The following is a 24,862-nucleotide window of genomic DNA, read 5'->3' as shown; positions in this document are numbered from 1 at the left end:
CTAGAACAGTATGTCTCAGGTTTTTCACTTAGAATAACTCAGCCTCATACCGGATCCCTAGTAGGAACGTTTGTTTGCATCATGTGCATTTGACCTTGGAGACTCAACACAGGGGTTGAGTCTGTCTAGGACAGGTGCACCCGAAATGAAAAGACCATCCTGATGCATCTTACTTGCTACTTGTGCATTCATTTGCCTCGGATTTGCATGTTGACCAGCTTAATTGGGAAAGGATAGAAAATCATTGTGAAAGCCGAGAAAGAAAATGGGCTGTTTTAGAAAATTCCCAAAATAGTTTAAAATTTTGAAAAAAAGGGGAAGTGTCGTTTTTTTTATTTTTTATTAAAAAAAATGTTTTTTATGAGTGTCTATTTTCAAAATGAGTCTTAATTTTATTAAAATTAATCGCAGAATACAAAATGAGCATCATCCAAAACCCACCATTCGCAAATGTAGATGAGTCTCTATTTCGGCTTCAGATATGGTGGCATGAGTTAGGAGAAGATGGTCAGAAATGGGTCATTAAGTATTTGGGAACTCTCACAGATATTATGAAAGTTAAACCACGCGATGATTTGATTCCGGCGTTAGTGACTTTTTGGGACCCTGTTCACAATGTCTTTCGCTTCTCTGATTTCGAGCTTACTCCCACATTAGAAGAGATAGCTGGATATTCCGGTTTTAACGGAGATTTGAGAAAACAAAGTCTTATATTCCCAAAGGCTCCCTCAGTGCATCGATTCTTTGGTCTTCTGAACATCAGTAATCAAATCAGAAAAAGCAACGTTATCAAAGGGTGTTGTTCTTTCAACTTCCTGTATTCAAGGTTCGGAAAGCCAGATGGATTTGAAATTCATGAAAAGGGCCTTACTAACAAACAAAACAAGGACACCTGGCAGATTCACCGTCGCTTCGCTTTCATGGTGGCTTTTCTGGGAATCATGGTCTTCCCAAACAAGGAGCGGACAATTGGCATTCGCATAGTAAGAGTCGTACAAGTCCTCACTACCAAGGAAAGTCACACCCTTGCCCCAATCATTCTCTCAGACATTTATCGGGCGTTGACTTTATGTAAATCAGGGGCAAAAGTCTTCGAAAGGTGCAAAATTTTGTTGCAAATGTGGTTGATCGAACATCTCCAACATCCTCCCAAGTTCGTGCAGTATGGTTCAAGCAATGACAATTTCATCGGGAGTTATGAAGAAAGAATAAAAGATTATAAATCTCCAGAAGGAGTGGAAGCCTGGATATCTCATTTAAGATCTTTAATGGCAAGTCAAATCGAGTGGACTTTGGGATGGCTCCCGGTAAGAGAAGTGATACACATATCAACCTTGAATAGTTATTTGCTACTATTGGGTTTGAGAAGCGTCCAGCCATATGCGCCACAGAGAGTTTTGAGACAACTAGGGAGATACCAAGTGGTGCCTGATGATGAGGATTTGAGTATGCAAGTGATCGAGCTACACCCCGAAGCCACTCTCCCTGAGGCTTTGATTAGCAGATGTGGAATGGGTGTCGATACTTGAAAGATGATACTCAAGTTCCAGATCCTGCGAAAGGCGAGATAAATCCAGGATATGCTAGGTGGTTTGAGAAAAGATCCCGCGTGGATGATGCACCAGAACCTGATCTTAGAAGGCCCATAAAAAGACCACATGTTCAAACCTTTGATGATAAAATCCAAGAACGATTGGCTTGGGGGAAAAAGGAAAGGGGATACAAAGCAACTATTCATGCCTTAGAAGAAGGTCTGAGGAACCTCAATTTGGAGAAAGACTTACAAGCACAAGAAGCAGAAGGTGAAAAGAAGAGTCTGATTAGCTAAAATAAAAATCTCCGAGCTCAATTTCAACAGATGAAGAAAGCCTCTGAAGCACCAGTGAGAAGTTGGAAAGATCAAAAAATCATTGCCAATCTGATGGAAAAAATGCAAGATTATGACTCCATCTTGACAAAGACTGAAAAGGCGTTAGGCAAAGCTAAATAAAAAATCATACAATTAAACGAGGAGGCCAAATCTAATAGGGAACGCCAAGTAATGAGGTTCGAAGAAGACATGGCTCAATTCAAGAAAGAGAAGGACCGTTGGATACATTCAGAAGCTCAACTCTGTGCACAATTGGAAGAAACGAGAAGGTACAATAGAGAACATCAGCACACAGATATTGATAGAGAAAGAGCACAAGCAAGACTCGATCAGGCCAGACTTCGAGCTCAATTGGAGTCAGCTTTAGATCGCGAAGACCGCATAAGAGATATAGCCACCACTCGCCAACAACGATTTCAAAACCAAGACCAAAATCTCCAAGATTTCAGAGCACAAATCCATGATTTGGTTGTTTACACTTCTCAAAGTTATGTGAACTGTCAAAGGATGGATTATGAAAGGTTTCTAGAGCATGCACCTACTTTTGCCCGTCATCTAGCAATGGAGTTAGAAAGAATGTATCGTACACTGGGAGGTCAGCCGGGTCAAGCCCCACCGTGAGCAGATGTTCCAATGATTGAAAACAAAAGTGGGGAGTGGAGCATATTCATAGTTATTATGAGCTTTTTATATAATAAGTCATGTTTTAGTTTGAGTCCGTGTCAAGTCTTTTAAACCATTTTCTTAAAATGTTTTCCGAATGTAATGTCCTTTTTGTATTGTTTCAAGAATAAATAAGAGTGTTAATAATTGCCTTCGGCCAGAACTACGCAGTACGCACGGTCTGATTCATGCAAGGACATGATACGTAGGCAATCTCTGTAAGATTCGACCACAATCAAAAGAAAGAATAAAATGAAAGGGGAGGGAAATAAAGATAAGAGTGAGTGACAATAAAAATAAAGATCAAGAAAAGCTGGGATGACACAAGCAACCGAGCAAATACATGATAGAAAATGGTTAATTGCCTAGGAACATTGCATCTCAACGTGTAATTGTATATGTGTTAAACTCTCAAAACTAACAAGTTTGCTCATTTCCAGAATTCAAGCAGTTAGTTTATCTAGAGTATACTGGCACATTATCATTATCAAACCAGATCAAAAGGACCAATACCCGAAATCATGTTTATCCCGGATGTCGACACAGGTATTGAGATAGAGGAGCTGGACGTTAGTAAAATGAAAGAAGAGATGCTTAAACTTAAGCAACAGATGGCCGAGATGTATCGGGCTTGGTCTACAGGACAATCACCCCCAGCTTACCCTGATGACCCTGCTTCCACCCCACCACCAGCTCAAACTCAGGATCATCCTACCACTGATCTATCCCCGAGTTTCCCCATTTACCAGCACTACCGAGGCACCACTTCTCATGCACCACAATCTCCACCCCCTAAACCAGTTCAATACCCTCCTCCACCAGTAATTCCTGCCTTCGTAGCACCTTCCCCAGCTACACTCCACAAATCTCCTAGTGAGCCTATGTTCCAGGCCCAGGACAACCAATACTACCCCTCAGAGCCCACTTTCAAAGCTTCAGAAATCCATTCATTTACTCCCCATTTTGACCTCCCAACAAAAATTGACAATCCAGTCAAAAATACCGAACAGAAGTTAAAAGCTTAGAACAATCGTTCCGAGACATGCGGGGATTAAGAGGGCAGGTCAGTGTGGCCTACAAGGACCTATGTCTGTTCCCAAATGTGCAATTACCAGCTGGTTTCAAGATGCCCAAGTTCGACCTATATAACGGGCACAGCGATCCAGTAGCTCACTTGAGGGGTTTTGCAGCAAGATGAGGGGAGCTGGAGGAAGAGACGAATTATTAATGGCTTACTTCAGTCAGAGTTTGAGCGGATCAACTTTGGAATGGTATAACCGCCAAGACCATGGGAGATGGTTCACATGGGATGACCTGGCACAGGCATTTGCTTGTCACTTCCAATACAATTTGGAGATCGTTCCGGATCGACTATCCTTGACAAAATTTGAGAAAAAGCACAGTGAAAGCTTTAGAGAATATGGGTTCCGGTGGAGGGAACAGGCAGCAAGGGTGGATCCCCCAATGAAGGAAAGTGAGATGGTAGATTACTTCCTACAGGCCTTAGAACCTACTTACTATGGCCATTTGGTCTCGACGATAGGAAAATCATTCAACGAAGTAGTAAAGATGGGAGGTATGGTGGAAGAAGGCCTCAAGTCGAATAAAATCATGAGTTATTCAGCTATCAAAGCAACTACTCAGGCTATTCAAGGCGGCATAGGAGGGATTGGAAAGAAGAAAAGAAAGGAAGCGGCAATGGTTGATTCAGGAACTTGGTCCGGATCCAGAGGTTCATCTCACTACTACAATCAACCTCGTTCCCACCAACCAATTTATCACCACAATTCACCCCAACACTACTATCACCCGTCGGAACCTCATTTTTCCGTCCACCATGCGCAAGCATACAATCAACCACCTGCCCACGCTCATTGGCGTGCTCCTGTCTTACCAAGTACCTACCCATATCCACGAACCTACCAAAATGTTCTCGGACCAAGTTTCAGGCCTAATCAAGCACTCAAGAGTGAAAGGTTGCAGAAAAGGAAAACCTTTACTCCGTTGGGAGAATCTTACACTAGTCTGTTCCACAGGCTAAAACAGCTAGATATGCTAAGGCCAATACAATCCAAGCTGTCGAATCCTCCTCCAAAGAATCTGGACTACACTGTTAGCTGTGAATATTGTTCTGGTACCCCAGGTCATGATACAGAAAAGTGCTGGCACTTAAAAAATGCACTACAGGAGCTGATGATAATAATAAAATTGAAGTTCAAGCTCCTGAAGCTCCCAATATCAACAGAAATCCAATGTCAGCCCATCAGGAGGCCAATATGATAGAAATAGTGCAGGCTGATGGGGAAACCAAGAAGCCGTCACAAACCGTCATGATGATTCAGTCTAATGAAGCCAAGACAAATGAACAATTAGCAGATGAGAAGTCGGTACCCAAGCAGAACAAAAACAGTGTTGAACCATTTGTGGCAGTTGAGACGGGATCTTCGAGCGAAGTTACCACAAAGCAGGAAGGGGTAAAGGTGATTGTACCAGGGGTGGCCAGCAAACCCATCATAGTCGTGGAAGGAGCCCGCGTAGATCGGGTTATTATCAAGCCGGTAACCCAGTTACCAGTGATCAACAGCAAGGCAATTCCATAGAACTACGAACGGGTAACGGTAATGTACAAAGGAAAAGAAGTCAAGGAAGAAATCTGTGAAGTACAGGGTTTGACCCGCTCAGGAAGGTGTTTTACTCCCGAAGAATTAAGAAAATCCAAAAATAATCCAACACCAATAAAGAAAGCCATGACTGAAGAAGAAGCGGAAGAATTCTTGAGAAAGATGAAGCTGCATGACTATTCTATCGTGGAACAATTAAAAAAAACGCCCACTCAAATTTCACTATTGTCATTACTAATCCATTCAGACGAGCACCGTCAAGCTTTAATAAAGATCTTGAATAAAGCACACGTTCCCGATAAAATCTCCGTGAATCACTTGGAAAAAATAGCCAACAAAATCTTTGAGGCAAATAGAGTCACATTTTCTGATGATGAATTGCCTATAGAAGGTACCGAGCACAACAGAGCTCTTTACCTCACATTGAAATGTGAAAACTCCGTAGTGACCCGGGTATTGGTTGACAACGGGTCAAGCGCAAACATCTGCCCTCTCTCCACTCTGAGCAAGCTGAAAATAAAAGAGGAGAGGATCCACAAGAATAGTATTTGCGTACGGGAATTTGACGGTGGAAGCAGAGATTCAGTTGGCGACATAGTGCTGGAGCTGACAATAGGGCCAGTTGAATTCACAATGGAGTTTCAGATGTTGGATATAGTTGTTTCCTATAATTTACTGTTGGGTCGACCATGGATCCATGCTGCTAAAGCAGTCCCATCAACACTACACCAGGTGGTCAAGTTTGAATGGGATAGACAAGAAATAGTTGTGCATGGGGAAGACGGCTTAGATGCTCACAACAATGTCATTGCACCAGTCATGGAAATAAAAAATGACCAAGGACCATGGGTTTACCAGGTTTCTGACACAATGTTGGTAGAGAAAATTCCGGAGGGAAAATACATTCCAAATCCAAAGATAACACTGCATCAGTCATGGTAGCCTATGAGATGTTGAAGAATGGTTTTGTACTCGGTAAAGGTTTGGGCTAATCTTTGCAAGGCATCATACAACCGGTATCTCTTCCCGAGAACTTGGGAACATTTGGTTTGGGATTCATACCCACTGTCACCGACGTGAGAAAGGCTAGAAAGCTAAAACAGAAGGCATGGGTCCTTCCAAAGCCAGTCCCACATCTTTCAAAATCTTTTGTCAAGATCGGTACCAGAAATTACCCGATAACAACAATTCCTAAATATATGATCAATCTTGAGGAGGAATTAATTGAAAGATTTGAGAAGTTGTTTGACGATGTGAACATGGTGGAAAGTGGTAAAGGTTATAGCAACACAGAAGTTCAATTCGTTGGGCCAGAGACAAAGCTTAATAATTGGAAAGCCACTCTTCTCCCCATTCGAAAGGAGTCTTGGTAGTTTATTTTGATTTTCCTTTAGTTTATTTGGGTTATTCCAGGGTTGTAATCCAAATTTTTATCTTGCAGTCTGTTTGAAGTGTGCAAACCTTGTTATCTTTCGTCATTCAATAAAATACAGTTTCCCTTTCATTATCATTCCTGATAGTTTTTCTTTTGTTTTTCTTATTTTTCTTTGTACAGTCCTTTTTACGCTGGCTCTAGTGATATGGCATGCATAAGGAATCCTCAGCCCAGTCTTAAAAACCAATCTAATTCCGAAATAATAACTCAAGAAGTAGATTATGATTACGAATCAGAATATGATGAGGATGAGGCTTTCGAAGAGATTAGTAAAGAGTTAATTTACTTTGAAGAAAAGCCCAAACCCAACCTGAGTGATACAGAAGCCATCAATTTAGGAGACACAAATGATATCCGAGAGACTAAAATAAGTGTCCACCTCGAGCCAAAGAGCTGGGAAGAGTTAATTAAAACACTCATCGAATTCAAAGATGTTTTTGCATGGTCATATGACGACATGCCGGGTCTAAGCATTGATTTAGTGGTCCATAAATTGCCCACTGATCCAATGGTTCCTCCCGTCAAGCAAAAGCTGAGAAAATTCAAAACTGATATGAGTGTGAAAATTAAAGAAGAAATCACCAAACAGTTGGATGCAAAGGTCATTCGGGTCACTCAATACCCTGTTTGGTTGGCTAATGCCATCCCGGTGCCAAAGAAAGACGGCAAGATCAGAGTATACGTTGATTATCGCAATCTCAACAAAGCAAGTCCAAAAGATAACTTCCCATTACCTAATATCCATATCTTGATCGACAATTGTGCCAAGCATGAGATAGGATCTTTTGTGGATTGCTATGCCGAGTATCACCAGATTCTAATGGACGAAGAAGATGCAGAAAAGACGGCATTCATCACACCATGGGGAACTTATTGCTACCGAGTAATGTCATTTGGCTTGAAGAACGCCGGAGTAACTTACATGAGAGCAATGACTGCAGTGTTTCATGATATGATACACAAGGAGATTGAGGTATATGTGGATGATGTGATCATAAAATCAAAGCATCAGGCCGACCATGTTAAGGATTTGAGGAAATTCTTCCTCAGACTTTGCAGGTACAACCTCAAGCTTAACCCTGCCAAGTGCGCATTTGGTGTTCCATCTGGAAAGCTGTTGGGATTCATAGTCAGCCGGCAAGGCATCGAGTTGGACCCATCAAAGATCAAGGCCATCCAAGAATTGCCACCTCCGAAGAACAAGATTGAAGTAATGAGTCTGTTAGGGAGGTTGAACTACATCAGCAGGTTTATTGCTCAGCTCACGACAACTTGTGAGCCCATTTTTAAATTATTGAAGAAGGATGCTGCGGTCAAATGGACTAATAAGTGTCAAGAAGCGTTTGATAAGATAAAAAGATACTTGTCAAACCCACCCGTGTTGATCCCGCCAGAACCAGGAAGACCTTTGATTCTTTACTTAACAGTATTGGAAAATTCATTTGGTTGTGTACTGGAGCAACATGACATCACCGACAAAAAGGAATAGGCCATCTATTATCTTAGCAAGAAGTTCACAGCTTATGAGGTTAAGTACACTCATCTGGAAAGGACATGTTGCGCCCTAACTTGGGTAGCTCAGAAATTGAAACACTATTTGTCATCCTACACTACTTACCTCATTTCGCGTCTAGATCCGTTGAAATATATTTTTAAAAAGCCTATGCCGACAGGGAGACTTGCAAAGTGGCAGATATTGCTCACAAAATTTGACATCATCTATGTGACTCGGACTACAATGAAAGCCCAGGCATTGGCCGATCATTTAGCTGAAAACCCGGTCGACGAAGATTACGAGCCATTGAGAACTTATTTTCCCGATGAAGAAGTGATACATATCGGTGAGATGGAGCAAATTGAAAAACCTGGTTGGAAATTTTTCTTTGATAGGGCTGCTAACATGAAAGGAGTCGGGATAGGAGTTGTGATTATTTCTGAAATCAGGCATCACTATCATGTTACAGCTCAACTTCGGTTTTATTGCACTAACAATATGGCTGAGTACGAAGCTTGTATTTTGGGGTTAAGGCTAGCTGCAGACATGGATATCCAGGAAATCTTGGTCTTGGGAGACTCGGATCTTTTGGTACATCAAAATTAGGGGAAACACGAGACTTAAAGCTCATACCATACCGACAATGTTTACATGATCTTTGTCAACGGTTTCGATCAGTGGAGTTCGGGCATATTCCAAGGATCCATAATGAGGTCGCCGATGCATTGGCTACCCTGGCATCAATGTTGCACTACCCGGACAAAGCTTATGTGGATCCACTGCATATTCAAGTCCACGATCAGCACGCTTACTGTAACATGATTGAAGAAGAATTTGATGGTGAACCATGGTTCCACGCATCAAGGAGTATATCAGAATGGGGATATATCCAGCACAAGCCACAGGGGATCAAAAGAGAACCATTAGACGGTTGGCAAATGGATTCTTCTTAAGTGGAGGAGTTTTGTATAAAAGAACACCAGACCTTGGATTGTTAAGATGCATAGATGCTAGACAAGCTATGGCTGTCATGTCTGAAGTACATTCGGGAGTTTGCGGACCCCATATGAGCGGATATGTGTTGGCAAAGAAAATTCTCCGAGCTGGTTATTATTGGCTTACCATGGAGAGAGATTGTATCAGTTTTGTGCGCAAATGTCATCAATGCCAGATACACGGAGATTTGATTCATTCTCCACCATCCGAATTGCACATAATGTCGGCACCATGGCCATTTGTGGCATGGGGCATGGATGTCATTGGGCCTATTGAGCCGGCAGATTCGAATGGTCACAGGTTCATTCTGGTAGCCATTGATTACTTCACCAAGTGGGTTGAGGCCAAAACATTCAAATCGGTGACCAAGAAAGCCGTGGTCGATTTTGTTCACTCAAATATCATCTGTCGATTCAGAATCCCAAAGGTGATCATCACAGATAACGGTGATAATCTTAACAGTAACTTAATGGAAGAGGTATGTCAACAGTTTAAGATTATACATCGCAATTCTACCCCATATCGGCCCAAGGCGAATGGAGCAGTCGAAGCAGCCAACAAGAGCATCAAGAAGATACTGAGGAAGATGGTAGAAAGATCCAGACAATGGCATGAAAAATTACCATTTGCATTGTTGGGTTATCGCACTACCGTCTGGACTTCAGTAGGTGCAACCCCTTATTTGTTGGTATATGGCACCGAAGCGGTAATTCCTGCAGAAGTCGAAATCCCTTCCCTTCGGATTGTCGCCGAAGCTAAGATTGATGATGATGAATGGGTCAAAACCCGTTTGGAGCAGTTGAACTTGATTGATGAAAAACGATTGGCAGCAGTATGTCATGGCCAGTTGTATCAAAGAAGAATAGCAAGAGCATACAATAAAAAGGTACGTCCCCGAAAGTTTGAAGTGGGTCAACAAGTGCTGAAATGTATTCTTCCACATCAGGTTGAAGCAAAAGGCAAGTTTGCCCCAAATTGGCAAGGGCCGTTCATTGTGACCAGAGTATTGTCCAATGGTGCATTATGTTTAACAGATATTGAAGGAAAATGCATAGACATGGCTATCAATTCTTATGAAGTAAAGAGATATTATGCATGATTTTTCTCTGGTATAATTATTGAATGTTTGTATTTGGCATTATTTCGAAGATTGGAATGACGAAGGCAATTTATTCTGCTCTAAACATTGTACCCTTTGTTCCCCCTTTTGAGCCACATTTGCTTCTTTCATACCCCTCTTTTGGAATCAATAACAAAAGAAAAGAAAAAGGAGAAAAAGGAAAAAATATATAAACAAGGAAATTATGTGTGAACTACGTTTGACCTGATTCCTCAAAAAGGATACGTAGGCGCCTCATGGCTCGGTCATAGGGTGCATAATGTGCATAATGTGCATAATGTGCATAGTGTGCATAGTATAACATGGTAAAATAAAATATCAAAAGATCCCCAAGCAAGAAACTGGGGGCAGAGATTGTATTTGTAATAAGAAATGTGATTCCAAGAGTTGTAATTTTAAACCCATATCAAATTGTTTTAAACCTTTGATACCCTTTCTTTCCAACCACATCCAAAAGACCTTTCGATCAATCTTAGAGAAATGCCGAATCGAGAAAATGGAGGTGATTCATATCAAAATAACACTCGGGTCCAAACAGGAAAAAACAATGAAAATGAGAGAGTCTTATAGGTGAAAACCCTCACGGTCACCATAAAACGACGAAAGCTGAGAGAAAGTAAAATGAGAGAGTCTTATCGGTGAAAACCTTTGCAGGCACCATAAGGCAATAAAGAATTAAGGAATAAACAAATGAGGGAGGTTTGTCGGTAAAAACCCTTCAGGACACTGCAAGTCGAACAAGGTCCGTAAGTTGGCGAAAAGTAAAATTGGGTTGTGGAAATTTTGGAGAACAAAGTAAAACAACGGGAAAGGAGATTGGTTAAAAAGACTGAGTTGATTAATCCAAAATGCATACCATGATCATTGGTGACAGCGACTCCAATCAGATAAGTTCCTTATTCCTATCTCCAACAGTCATCCAAATTTGGATTTTCTTTTTTTTTAGTTTTCAAAGTCGTCGTGTTTCATCACTGATAATCTTACTCATCTAAAGCCCTTTTGAGGTGAGTTTTGTTCCAACAAATAAGAAAGAATGTCAAGGTATACCACCAAGATTCAAAATAGCACAATGCAAAGTACGACTATGATATGCGGGAGGTAATATGATATGGGTGAAAGCAAAAGTTAAATCGGTGAAATGGTTCAGTGATGTCATGAAAGACATATGGTTACGATTGGAAGGGACAGAAGTGAAAACAACAGTTGGGGATCTCGCGGTTAAGGATCAATTATGAGGATAAAACAGTCCTTTCGACCGCTTCAAGGCAGTAAAGCAGGGCAAAGAGAAAACCACCCCCAGCAAGAATGCCACATCTAACCACCACGCCTTAAACTGACAAGATTTTATTCGATCTAAAAGGGGCAAAGACAACATTTGTTTCAGGAAGCACCCGGTGAGGGAAGCAAGTACCATGCAGGTTTGGTTGTATAAATTTTCAGGGCCCTCCTGGATAATGGGACATAGTTTAAAATTGGTTTAGATAACAAGATCTAGCAAAAGTCATGCTTTTAAAAGACATATCTTGTATTTAAAATTGTCGTTTCGTTAAAAAGTTGTCAGGACCTCCTGGATAATGGGACGCAGCTTTCAAATTTTAGTAATAGTTGGTAATATGATTTAATAGCTATCCCCAACTACCAAACTGGGGAAGAAAGTTTTCTTTTCTTTTGTCTATTTTGTAGCAATCAGGCGTCCACCTGGAGAAAAAGGAAGAACAGTTGAAATATCAGCAATCAGGCGTCCACCAGGAGAACAAGGAAGAACAGGAGAAGTATCAGCAGTCAAGCGTCCACCTGGAGAACAAGGAATAACAGGAGAAGTATCAGCAATCAGGCGTCCACCTGGAGAACAAGGATGAACAATTAAAGTATCAGCAATCAGGCGTCCACCTGGAGAACAAGGATGAACAGTTGAAGTATCAGCAATCAGGCGTCCACCTGGAGAACAAGGAAGAACAGGTATCAGCAATCAAGCGTCCACCTGGAGAACAAGGATGAACAGTTGAAGTATCAGCAATCAGGCGTCCACCTGGAGAACAAGGATGAACAGTTGAAGTATCAGCAATCAGGCGTCCACCTGGAGAACAAGGAAGAACAGGTATCATCAGTCAGGCGTCCACCTGGAGAACAAGGAAGAACAGTGGAGGTATCATCAGTCAGGCGTCCACCTGGAGAACAAGGAAGAACAGTTGAAGTATCAGCAATCAGGCGTCCACCTGGAAAACAAGGAAGAACAGGTATCATCAGTCAGGCGTCTACCTGGAGAACAAGGAAGAACAGTGGAGGTATCATCAGTCAGACGTCCACCTGGAGAACAAGGAAGAACAGTTGAAATATCAGCAATCAGGCGTTCACCTGGAGAACAAGGAAGAACAGTTGAAATATCAGCAGTCAGGCGTCCACCTGGAGAACAAGGAAGAGCAGTTGAAGCATCAGCAATCAGGCATCCACCTGGATAACAAGGAAGAATAGTTGAAGCATCAGCAATCAGGCGTTCACCTGGAGAACAAGGAAGGACAGTTGAAATAATCGAGGTCAGGAGCCCGCCTGAAGAGAGGAATGACGATTAATTTTCAAAGTAATCAAGGTCAGGAGCCCCCTGAAGAATGGAATGGCGATTAATTTTCAAAGTAATCGAGGTCAGAAGCCTGCCTGAAGAGAGGAATGGCAATTTATTTTCAAAAGATGTGGTCGAGGTCAGGAGCCCCCCCTGAAGAACAGAATGGCGATTTATTTTTGACATTGCTGGTTAAAGTTAAGAGCCCGCCCACATAGTAAGAGGAATACGCTTAGAGTCAATAAAGCAGAGGAATCCAACCGGAATCCCCAGCGGGAAACAACAAGAATCTCAAGCAGAGGAAGGAGGTACAAGGTTTGATGAGAGATAATGCAAAAAGGAAATAAGCAGTTCAAGATCGGTAGTCTAAGGAGAATACAAGACAAATCAGAAGCAAAAGATACCAAAGGAGTCACCAAGACATCAAAGCAACAAGAGACACAAGAGCATGATCTAGATAAGATTTTGTAATCCATATACCCTGATCTAGTCTAGCTTTTTGTTTTTTAGGCATGGTGTAATAAGGAGGTCAGCAAGCAGTAAAAGCAGCACGCAACAGCAGTAACATTGCAGCCCCATGGTAGTCCCAGCTACCAAGACTTCCTAAACAACATTGACCTGATTCCTTTATAGCCAAGGATATGTAGGAAACCTTTAAAGCAGAGGTTCGGTCAAATCTTTCAAAAAATACTTCCCACGGAGTATTCAAACAGGCAAAAATCGCTCGTATCCGCTCATTTTATCTTTGCACGAAAACTCTTCATGTTTCCGGACAAAGAGGGGCAGCTGTGAGCACGTGATTTTTGCCTCATACGAATTACTCCAAAATAACCCCCAAAATTAGGTCTTTTCTTTAATTATGTGTTATTTTTAGGAAATATTGTGCGATTTTCTTGTTTGTTTGCATAGGTATGTGTGCATGTGTAATTTTATTAATGCATTAAAAATATAAAAAAATAATGTAATATGTGTTGCATGTGCATTTAGGATTTAGTTTTACAATTTAGGAATTAACATGTTTGTTTTTACAAAACGGAAAATCACAGAAAAATAGGAACTTTTGCATTTTTAGCACTGATAAATTATGTTTAGTTGTATGTAATAATTATTATTAAAGGATAATTAGTATTCTAATAAGTTAATTTGGTTGTTGATTTTAGAAAAGTTTAGAAAATAAAAAGAGAAAATTAGAAGACCCGGATTTGGGCCAAAAGTTTCAAGGCCCAAAACAAAATACACCTTTAAACCCATCCAAAACCAGCCCATACCCGTCCCAAAATCCAATCCACCTGTAGCTAAATTAAACGACGTCGTTTCATCATTCTCAATCTGGTTCATTGATTTCACTTGATCAACGCTCCAGATCAATTCTTCCACACCCGACCCGTTTCCATCCAAAACTGATCCGGTCTTAAGGATAAACAAAGCGACGTCGTTCCACTTACTCGATCAATCCAGACCATTGATCTCATCAGATCGAATGGCCTGGATCCAATCCTCACATGCGTATATAAGGGGTCCAAACTAACCCTCCCCCCAAACCAAGCCCCCCTCCTCTCATTTTCTCATCAAACCTCGTCTCTTTCAGAGACGAGGAACCCTAATAGTCGTCACCCCGTTCCCTCGCCGTAAACCCGGCAGCGCCGGCTCTGATGGCCGTGAAATTCACACCACTAGAGCACCTAACCGCCCTCTCCATGAATCCCTTAACCATTTTGCTTGAATCAGGCCGAAGCTCCTCGAATCTTCAATCGAAGATTCGAGCAAAACCTAACCCTACCCCAACCTACCCCAAACTCACACCTGATATCCACTAGGCTTCCCTCATACCATAAATGACCTTGTTTCTGTTCAAATATGTCTAGAAATGCTCGAATCTTAAATCGAATAATCAGGAACCCTAAAAATCCAAACCATGGAATCTGTCCGAATTAAATAATAGATTGGGGTCTAATAGACCTTAATCGAGGTATTCTCAATTGAGAATACTTCGATTAAAGTTTGTTCGACCTCAAAGTGTCCAAATTTGGGTTCGAGCTTGGGTCAGAATATTTTTGAGGTATTTTACTTTATTTTCTTTCATTTTTGTGTTCATGATTTTCTATCTATGTATCTGTTTAATTTAGCTTTATTAATTTTTCCATTTTTTTTAGCAATTAATTCTGCTCATCTTCAGTGGACTTTTAATTTTGTCCAATTCTGTCATTTGTTTATGTTTGCTATGATTGTTATGTGTGTAATCGATTAATAAGTTGCGTCGATTAATTAGTTTCCAGTTAATCCGTGATTCTGTCAATAATACAGAAATTACCCGAATTGCCTATTTCTTTGTTTCTAATTTGTTCAGTGTCGATTGTAATATATAATCGATTAATTAAGCTTCGTTGATTAGGTCGTTCGTATAGTTTTTCGGCATTCTGTTGTTCATGGCTTTCAAGTAGTCTCCTTTATGTTTTGTTTCCGGGTGCTTTCTCTTAATTATTCATCATCTTTCTGCATATATTCTCGTTTAATGTGTTTACAATGCTCATATGTTTCTTGTTTAGGATTTGTGTTAGTTCATTCCCTGTATATATGTCAATTGTTACTTTAGTTGGTTCAATATGGTTATTTCTTGATTCATTGGCCTTTATTCTGATGCTACTCAATCTGATTTGAATCCTAGTTTGAAATATTGTTTGAATTGGATAATCTGAAATTGGTTATAGCTGTTAGCCAGAAATAATCTTAGATAACTGTTAGAAGCTGTAATGCAGTAATAGCTGATAGGCAGTAATATTAGGGGGTTTTCAGGGGAAATTTGGGAATGAAACAGTTAGGATAATATTTTAGTGTTAGTGCTTTGTTAATGGGGATATTAATTAATACATTGATGGGAAACAAAAGGAAATGAGGGCTGATTAATTGGAAAAAGCAGTCTTAGTGGCAGATTTAGTGGGAAAATCTGTTTTTGAATATAAAAAAAAGGTCAGGCAGTGAGGGGAGGGGTCGGGTAGACCTGTATAAAGAGATAGAGGGTCTGGACTAAAAGAAGGGACTGATTTCTGAAGGAGAAGATAGGAGAAGAAGAAAGAGAAAGAAAAAAAAAGGGAGCTGAATTTTAAGAGAGAGAAAAAAATCCGAAAATACTAAGACTTAGAGGAGGAAGACTTAGACTTGAACTTGAAAGATTTTTGAGGATTATTTTGAGAGAGGAATACATTCTGAAAAATTTCAAGAGTGTTAGAGAGTTTAAAAAGAGAAAACAAAAACAAAGTGAGAAACGAGTTTAGTTTCGGGTTTAATACACGTGGGTTTGAGTATGTTTGTGGTGATGTGGTTTGTTGCTATTTAAGTCTTTTACAAACTTTTGGGTTTGTTCTATCGAGCTTGCTTGATTTTCTTCAAATTTTTCTGGGTTTTAATTCTGGTTCAAATTGTTGTTGTGGGGTTGCTGTTACGTTGCTGTGTTACTATTGCTGCTGACTCCTCCTTCTTTTCTTCTTGTACTGCCATTTCCAGGTACACATTTGTACACTCTCGGCTTGAAGCGAAAAATGAAATATTAATCAGGCTTTGTTCCTGTTGAAGTCCTCTTGTTCAGATTTGTGTTTGAATAGAATTTTCCTTTCTTTGTATAAAATGTAGTTGACTGATTAATGAGTAATGAGGTTGCACATGTATAACTTCTTCATCTAATAATGCTAGTTTAAATTAATCAAAGAATAATTAATTTGTTTCGATATTATTGTGTATCTATCTCATGTTCTAGTGTTAATAAATGATAGAATATAGAATAAAAGCAATCCTTCTTGGTACAAACTTGATTGCAATTTTCCATTTGCATTAACCACAAACTAATAACTAATAAATTACGTTTGTTTAAGCATGTAATCAATCGGGAGATTTTCTTTTATCTTTAGAAACGAACTTAATAGAAAATGTAGTCACTGTAGGTTTGTCCTTTTAAATAAAAATGAGACGAGCCTCGCCCAATAAAAAATACCAATTGCGGGGCCCTTAATAATTGGTCATAATAATTGCTTAGACTTCGAGATGGACCGTTTAGCAAAATTCCACGGCCCTACCCAAAGAAAATGATACGCTAGTCGCTTTAGGCGCGCCTTTAATAATTTAATTTTCTTAAACTCGGGTGCACATTTATGTGACCCAAATCCAAATCTTAACGGAGTCAAAGTGTGTTGACGACCACGGGTACATTGATTGTGACGCGGTTTTGAGATACATTTTCACAACGTTGCAATTCCCTGTAAAATAATAATAATAATTATGAAAGCGGTAAAAAGTTAAAATTTGCACATAAGTTCATATTTGTATAAAATCAGATAATCAAGCCGAATATGACAGTTGAGCGACCGTGCTAGAACCACGGAACTCAAGAATGCCTAACACCTTCTCCCGGGTTAACAGAATTCCTTATCCGGATTCTGGTACGCAGACTGTAATATGAATTCATTCTTTTCCTCGATTCGGGATTAAATTGGTGACTTGGGACACCCTAAAATCTCCCAAGTGGCGACTCTGAAATAAACAAATAAATCCTGTTTCGATTGTCCTTTAATTGGAAAAACTCATTCACCCCTCGCGGGGGCGGAAAAAGGAGGTGTGACACCAATGGCCAAAATGGTGCAAAGCAAAATGCGAATAGGACAGGCCAAAGATAAGGCGACAAAGCGAAAAGAAGTTTGTCGCAAGACCAAAATACGAATGGGTCTAGATCCCAAGAGGACCAGATTTCCAGGGGAAGTCGGAGAAAAACAGAAAGAACAACAGTTGAAAAATTATGGATCAAATTCCAAGAGGATCCCCAGGAGATTTGCAAGATACAGGAACAACTCCGACAGATTCTCGACCAAGTTCCACAGTGGTCGGATAACACAGAGCGGGGAACGAAGAGAAAAGAAAAACCATCCCCAGAAGGAATATCAGCCCCAGCAAATAATATCATCCCCAACAAGTTTTATAGCAAAGCAGGGAAAAGAAAAAGGGAAAAACCATCCCCAACAGAAGTGGCACGACCACTCGCCACGTTTTAAACTAACAAATTTTTCTTTGATTTAAAGCAGAGAAAGGAAATATTATTGACAGCAGGAAGACAGGGTCACAAAGAAGATTATCAAACTGTGGCAGAAAATTTTCTCTCATTATGAAAATTTTCTTGAAATCAGATAGCCCTTTGGGAAAGAGAGAAGATAACACAAGTTTTGAAGGAAGTAAAATCCCCAACAGTATACGAGAAGGGAGATACAAGTTTTAAAAGAAAAGCAATCTTGGAAGAAGCAAGATAACCCAAAGTTGTAAAAGTAATGGCCTTTGAATCAATATCATCCCCACCATTATTAGAAGGAGGAAGATAATTCCCCAGCAATGTTATTCCCGGCAGGTTTCAGGGAAGTGAAAGCGCCAGCTTTAAAGGAAGTAGTCTTGGAAGAAGGAAAATGACATATTTGTGAATAAAATATCGGTGTTATCCCCACCAGTTTTTTTAGGAATAAAACACCAGTTTTAAGGGAAGCAGTTGTTGAAGTCAGGAGCCCGCCTGGACAATGGAGGTGTTACATTTAAAAGTTGAAGGAGTCAGGAGCCCGCCTGTAGAACGGAGGTTGTTATATTTTTAAATTGTGGAAGAAGTCAGGAGCCCTCCTGGAGAATGGAGGTGTTAAAATTTAAGAAGTTATTAAAGTCGGGAGCCCCCCTGGAGAATGGAGGTGTTATATTTAAAAGGTTGTTGAAGTCAAGAAACCGCCTGGAGAATGGAGGTGTTAAAATTTAAGAAGTTATTAAAGTCAGGAGCCCGCCTGGAGAATGGAGGTGTTACATTTAAAAGGTTGTTGAAGTTAGGAGCCCGCCTGGAGAATGGAGGTGTTAAAATTTAAGAAGTTATTAAAGTTAGGAGCCCGCCTGGAGAATAGAGGTGTTACATTTAAAAGGTTGTTGAAGTCAGGAGCCCGCCTGGAGAATGGAGGTGTTAAAATTTAAGAAGTTATTAAAGTCAGGAGCCCGCCTAGAGAATGGAGGTGTTACATTTAAAAGGTTGTTGAAGTCAGGAGCCCACCTGGAGAATGGAGGTGTTAAAATTTAAGAAGTTATTAAAGTCAGGAGCCCGTCTGGAGAATGGAGGTGTTACATTTAAAAGGTTGTTGAAGTCAGGAGCCCGCCTGGAGAATGGAGGTGTTAAAATTTAAGAAGTTATTAAAGTCAGGAGTCCGCCTGGAGAATGGAGGTGTTACATTTAAAAGGTTGTTGAAGTCAGGAGCCCGCCTGGAAAGGTTGTTGAATTCAGGAGCCCGCCTGGAGAATGGATGTGTTAAAATTTAAGAAGTTATTAAAGTCAGGAGCCCGCCTGGAGAATGGAGGTGGTACATTTAAAAGGTTGTTGAAGTCAGGAGCCCGCCTGGAGAATGGAGGTGTTATATTTTAAGAAGTAATTGTTGTTGAAGTCAGTAATGCGGAGGGTTACAACAAAAATCCCCAGCAAACAGAACGGAATGATAAAACTTGTGTTCAGAAAAGCAAAAGGCCAGTGTCATCCCCAGCTGTTTTCGAAGGAAAAGCACCAGAGGAAACACAAGCCGACAAGAAAGCAAGGCAACTAGAGCGAGTGAAAGATAGATAAGATTTTGTAATTCCTAGTTTAGTCTAGCCTCTTGTTTTCTTTTGAGCACAATGTGACAAGGAGATTGGTAAGCAGTAGTAACAACATGCAGCAGCAGTAACAACAAAATTGTAGTCCCATGGTAGTCCCAACTACCAAAATTTCCCAAACTACATTAACTTGATTCTCTTCTAGCCAGGGATATGTAGGAAACCTTTGAAGTAAAGGTTCAGTTAAACCTTTTCAAAAAATGCTTCACACGGAGTATTCCAACGGGCAAAAATCGCTCGAATCCGCTCACTTTATCTTTGCACGAAAACTCTTTGTGTTTTCGGACAAAGAGGGGCAGCTGTGAGCACGTGATTTTTGCTTCACGAAAAAAACTACTCCAAAAGAAATCGAAAATTAAAACAAATTTCCTTGGTGTACAATTTTTAGAATTTTGCATGGCATTTTTGGATAATTATTTGTGTGAATCCTGTTTTAATTAATTAAAACACAAAAGAAAATATATGTTGCATGCATATTTTGGATTTGATTGTGCATTTAGGAACTAATCGAACCATAATTTGGTTTTAAAAGAAGAAAATCACAAAAAATATGCATTTAAAGTGTGCCACCGTGGGATTTTATTTTAATTAAATGTTTTAACTTGTGTGATAATTGTTGTTAAGAGTTAATTAATATTTTGTAGTTTAATTTGGTTTTACATTTTATTTTTAGAATTTTTGTTAAATTGTTAATTAAAAGAAGAAAATGAAAAAAGTTGAAAATACAAGGCAAATCGGATTTGGGCCAAAATTTTAGACCAAAAATCAGGCCCAATCATTCAAAAAACCTGGTCCATTTCAGCCAGTCCCTCAGAAGACTCGAATGACGTCATTTCTGAGTCTCAAATCTGGGCCGTTGATTTGTTTCAATCAAACGGTCCAGTTCAACCCCTGCATAATTGAAACGACGCCGTTTTAGGTGATCAGATCTGAGCTGTTCATCTATCTTGATCCAACGACCTCAAGGACTCCTCTATACCCGACCTATTTTCACCCAAGGTTAGCCCAATTTCGTATATAGACCAAACGACATCGTGCCATTAAATGAAACAATCCAGGCCGTCGATCGTGTTTGATCGAACGGCCAAGATCAATCCCCCCCTCCACTATATAAGCCTAATACCTACCCCAGCCCCCTAACCAAACACCCTTCCCTCATCCCTGTTCATCGTCTCTTCAGAGACGGACCCCAAAGCTTTGACCAAACCCTAGCCGCCCTGAAACCCCTCTGTTTGAAAGCCGGCGGCAACAACGCCGGTGACCACCAAAATAACACCCCTGAACCTCCTAACCACCCCCAATCCAAATCCAGTACCTGTTTGTTTCGAATCATCCTCAAACTTCTCGAATCTTCATTTGAAGATTCGAGCAAAGCCTGAACCTACCCCAATCCGCCTTAAACTCACACCAAGGCAACCCCTAACCACCCTCGTTACGGATCCGTTGGTTGCTTACCTCGAATCAACCTCCAACTTCTCGAATCTTCAATCGAAGATTAGAGCAAAACTAGATCTACCACAACCAATCCCAAACTCATACCAGACATGTCCCTGACCTCTCTCGTCACCAAACCACCATGGGTTTGGTTCAAATCTGGCTGGAAACACTCGAACCCCAAATCGAACCCCCAAGAACCCTAGAAAACCAAAGACTGAAATCTGTCTAAATCAAAGGAAGTTGGATGTCTAGTGGACCTTAGTCAAAGTGTTCTCAGTTGAGAACACTCGATTAAGGTCCGTTCGACCTTAAACAGTTCGAGTTTGGTTTCAAATTAGGGTTGCCCATGTTTCCGAGTTCCGGAGGTATTTTTTTTTGTTTTGTTTATGCCGTTTTTGGTTTTTATTATTCTGTTTACTTTGTTGAGTGTAGTTTTATGGTTTTTTTTTTCAATTGTTGTCGTTTGATTCTGTCCTTCTCCACCAGACCTGTTATTTGGTCCAATTCTATCATTTGCTTCTGTTTGCTATAATTGTTATGTGTTATAATTTGTGTAATCGATTGAATAAGTGTCGTCAATTAGTCTGGTAGGCTTGAATATTAATTTAACATGATAGTAGTGTAATGTTGGTTTTGGTTTCATGGTTCATGCTAGTCTGTTTCCCCTCCTACTTCATTTCTATCCTAAATGTTGTGTTGAAACGAGCCTGTTGGTATAGTTGAACTTAGTACTGAGCCTGTGGGTATATTCAGTTCGTCACACTGTTTTTGTTTGATCATTTGAAATGTTCTGAATTGCTTGGTCAATCGAACTGCTTCATCACAACTGCTATTTTGGTTGTCACCTAAACCTGCTGTGTCATGCCCTGTAAGGGTGTTCTGGGTCATTAATAGCCTTAGCCTTTATTTTTGCTGTTGTTTGATTCAAGTTTAAGCAATTGATGAATCGAATCCTACTGTCTAGGGTCTGAAATGAATCTGACAACTGATTTGAATTCAATATTGGTTTGACAATGTCAACTGGATAGTAGTGAGTCATAATGTTGCATTCAGAACTTAGGGGAATTGGTTATAGTTGTTAATCAAATTAGTTTAGTTAATTGATAGTTGAGCAGATTTTAGAATCAAAAGTTTTAATATATTTGAATAGTTGTATTAGGGGGGCAGTAATATTAAGGGGTTCCAGGGTTAATTTGGGAATGAAACAGTTAGAATAATATGTTAATGTTAGTGTTTTTGTTAGTGAGATGTTAGTGTCTTTAAATTAATGTGGTAATGGGGAACAAAAGGGAATGGGGGCTGAAAATAAGGAAAAGTTTTCATTAGTGGGTTTTAAGTGGGAAATTTCATATTTAGTGGGAAAAAGGGGGTCGGGCAGTAGGTTTGAAAGGAAAGCAGACTTGTATAAGAGGGGAATGAAGTCTGTAGAGAAGAAGAGGATAGAGAGAGGACTGAAAAACATCTTCTGAAAAATACTAAAAAGGAAAAAAGTTGGGAGAGTTGGTTTTTCTTTCACTTCTGAAAATCAGAATTAGTTTTGTTAGTGTTTAATAGAAGTTCAAAGTGTTTCTTTCTTGGAGAGTTTATCAAAAAAAAAAAATAGACATCAAAGTTTGTTGTTCTATTGCACTTCTGGTTCTACTGTTCTGTTTGTGATTGCTGGTTTGTTTCTGGGATTTCATTGAGGTTTCAAGTGGTTTTCTGAGTTTGTTATTTCTGGTCTGCACTGGTAATTTGCTGTTGTTTCTGGTATATTTGTGTTGCTGCCTTGTATTTCTGAAATTGCAACTGGATTTCTGAGTTTATTGCTGGGTTTTAAATCTCCTGGTTAGTTGTTGTTGTTGTTGTTGTTGTTGTTGTTGCTGCACTGTTACTGCCCTGCTGATTTCTCATCTTCCTCTTCTTTTATTTCAATACCAGGTACACTTTCGAATCAATACTGATGTGGTTGTGAGATATGAAAGTAAAAATGAAATGCTAGGGTGTTTGATGAATTAGTGTTGTATCTATAGTTTAATAATATATGTGTATTTATATAGTTTAGTTTTATAGCTCAACTGGAATGCATGACGTAGTTTTGTGTTTAACTGGAACTGTTTAGTTTTCAAACTATAGTTTGTAATTATCAATTACAGATTCCATGTAGTTAAATATGTAATTTGTAGAATGAACAAATAAGTTAAGGGATTAGTTGACATATTTCATCTCTAGCTTTCTTTTGTATTTGAGGCAGATTTAAATAGGCAGTGTTTGATTCCGTTAGGCAGCATATAGGCCAATATTCGAATCCGTGTTGATAACATTTCCTAGCCGTTAATTCCAATAGTTTAAATCAATTTTAGGAATGTTAGTTTAAATCAAGTTGGAGAATGGTTAGTTTGAATATCTTGACAATTTTGTACGCATTTTGTAATTTCAGCTTTAGTAGTTCACTTATAGAATAAAGGCACGAAACATTTCTCCATTTTTACGAGTTCGAGTGTAAATTACCGCTATCATCTACTGTAATCCAATAACTACTTGTCAAGCATGTAATTAATTAAGACTTTTTCTCGTTTTCTTTTAGAGACAAACATAATAGAAATGTAGTCACTTTAGGATTGCTCTTTAAAAAATAAATGAGATGAGCCTCGCCAAATAAAACGTAAGCTGCGGGGCCCTCAATAAATAGTTAATAATTAATTAGACTTCGGATGGGCCGTTTTAGCAAGATTTCACGGTCTTCTCAAAAAATAATAATGCGCTAGTCGCTTTAGGCGCGCCTTTAATAATTTACTTTCTTAAACGCGGGTGCACGTTGATGTGACCCAAATCCAAATCTCAACGGAGTTGAAGTGTGTCGACGACCAAGGGTACATTGATTGTGACGTGGTTCGAGATACATTTTCACAACGTTGCAATTCTCTGTAAAATAATAATAATAATAATAATAATAATAATAATAATAAAAAAAAAAAAAGCGGTAAAAAATTAAAATTTGCACATAAATTCGTATTTGTATAAAATCAGATAATTAAGCCGAATATAACAGTGGAGCGACTGTGCTAGAACCACAGAACTTGGGAATGCCTAACACCTTCTCCCGGGTTAACAGAATTCCTTATCCGGATTTCTGGTTTGCGGACTGTAATACAGAGTCATTCTTTTCCTCGATTCGGGATTAAAACCGGTGACTTGGGACACCATAAATCTCCCAAGTGGCGACTTTGAAATAAATAAATAAATAAATCTTGTTTGGATTGTCCTTTAATTGGAAAAAACTTCCTTTCGCGTCCCTTTGAGGCGGCGCGAACGAAAAAGGAGGTGTGACAATAGGAGGCAGTAACTAAGTATCTCCTAAGTTTGTCGAGATATGTCCAAGCTAATTTGGACATCATATTATCAAAATTTATGAAATAAATTAAGTGATGATTCGTATAATGAGGAATTTTATAAAGTTTTTGACGTAGCATGTGACTTAGTCCATGTTTTTGAGTTGGATTTCATGCCTTTCCACCACATGAAGGATGCTGAAACCTTGATATAATACTAATATTTTGAATTATTAGTTTTTGAGATTAATTTCATCTTGATTATAGGAAGCACATAAACAATAATTTTTTCTTTAATTTACAAAGTGTTTTCTTTCACAGCACAATTAACTAAGTTGCGAATTAAAAAGAATAGCACGGTAAGCTATAAATAATTTATGTAACACTCGCTATGATATTATTTTTCATGGCCAAATATGAGTTCTCGATAAATATTTCTTTTCCCCATTCACTTTAAATATAACAACTAGAATTTGTTAAATATTCGCTCTTGCAAAAACTTACAAAACTAAAAGTATTTAAAAATATATTATATTAAAGAGTATATTTTAGATCTACTACAAACATAAGAGATTAATTTTCTCATTTTCTGAATCTTAGGCACCAAATTATATTTTATTCCAACCTTTTCCAAACACAAGATGCATGGTGTTTTTTGGTTTCTCATTTGACTTTCAATAATAGAATTGGGTTTTAATTAAATTCGTATTCT

General features: G+C 39.3%; 1 protein-coding gene across 1 annotated transcript; it reads left to right on the top strand.

The window, feature by feature from the left end:
• Nucleotides 1-419: 419 nt before the first annotated feature.
• On the top strand, nt 420-1,990 carry LOC138869747 (uncharacterized). The gene is made up of 2 exons (XM_070147404.1): nt 420-1,307; nt 1,859-1,990. The coding sequence occupies exons 1-2, from the start codon at nt 420-422 to the stop codon at nt 1,988-1,990; spliced, it is 1,020 nt and encodes a 339-aa protein (XP_070003505.1).
• The last annotated feature ends 22,872 nt before the right edge of the window (nt 1,991-24,862 follow it).

The sequence above is a fragment of the Nicotiana sylvestris genome, chromosome 5 (genome assembly GCF_000393655.2).
Source record: "Nicotiana sylvestris chromosome 5, ASM39365v2, whole genome shotgun sequence".
Classification (NCBI taxonomy): domain Eukaryota; kingdom Viridiplantae; phylum Streptophyta; class Magnoliopsida; order Solanales; family Solanaceae; genus Nicotiana; species Nicotiana sylvestris.
The sequence above is the reverse complement of the archived record's forward strand: the minus strand, read 5'-3'. Positions and strand labels throughout refer to the sequence as shown.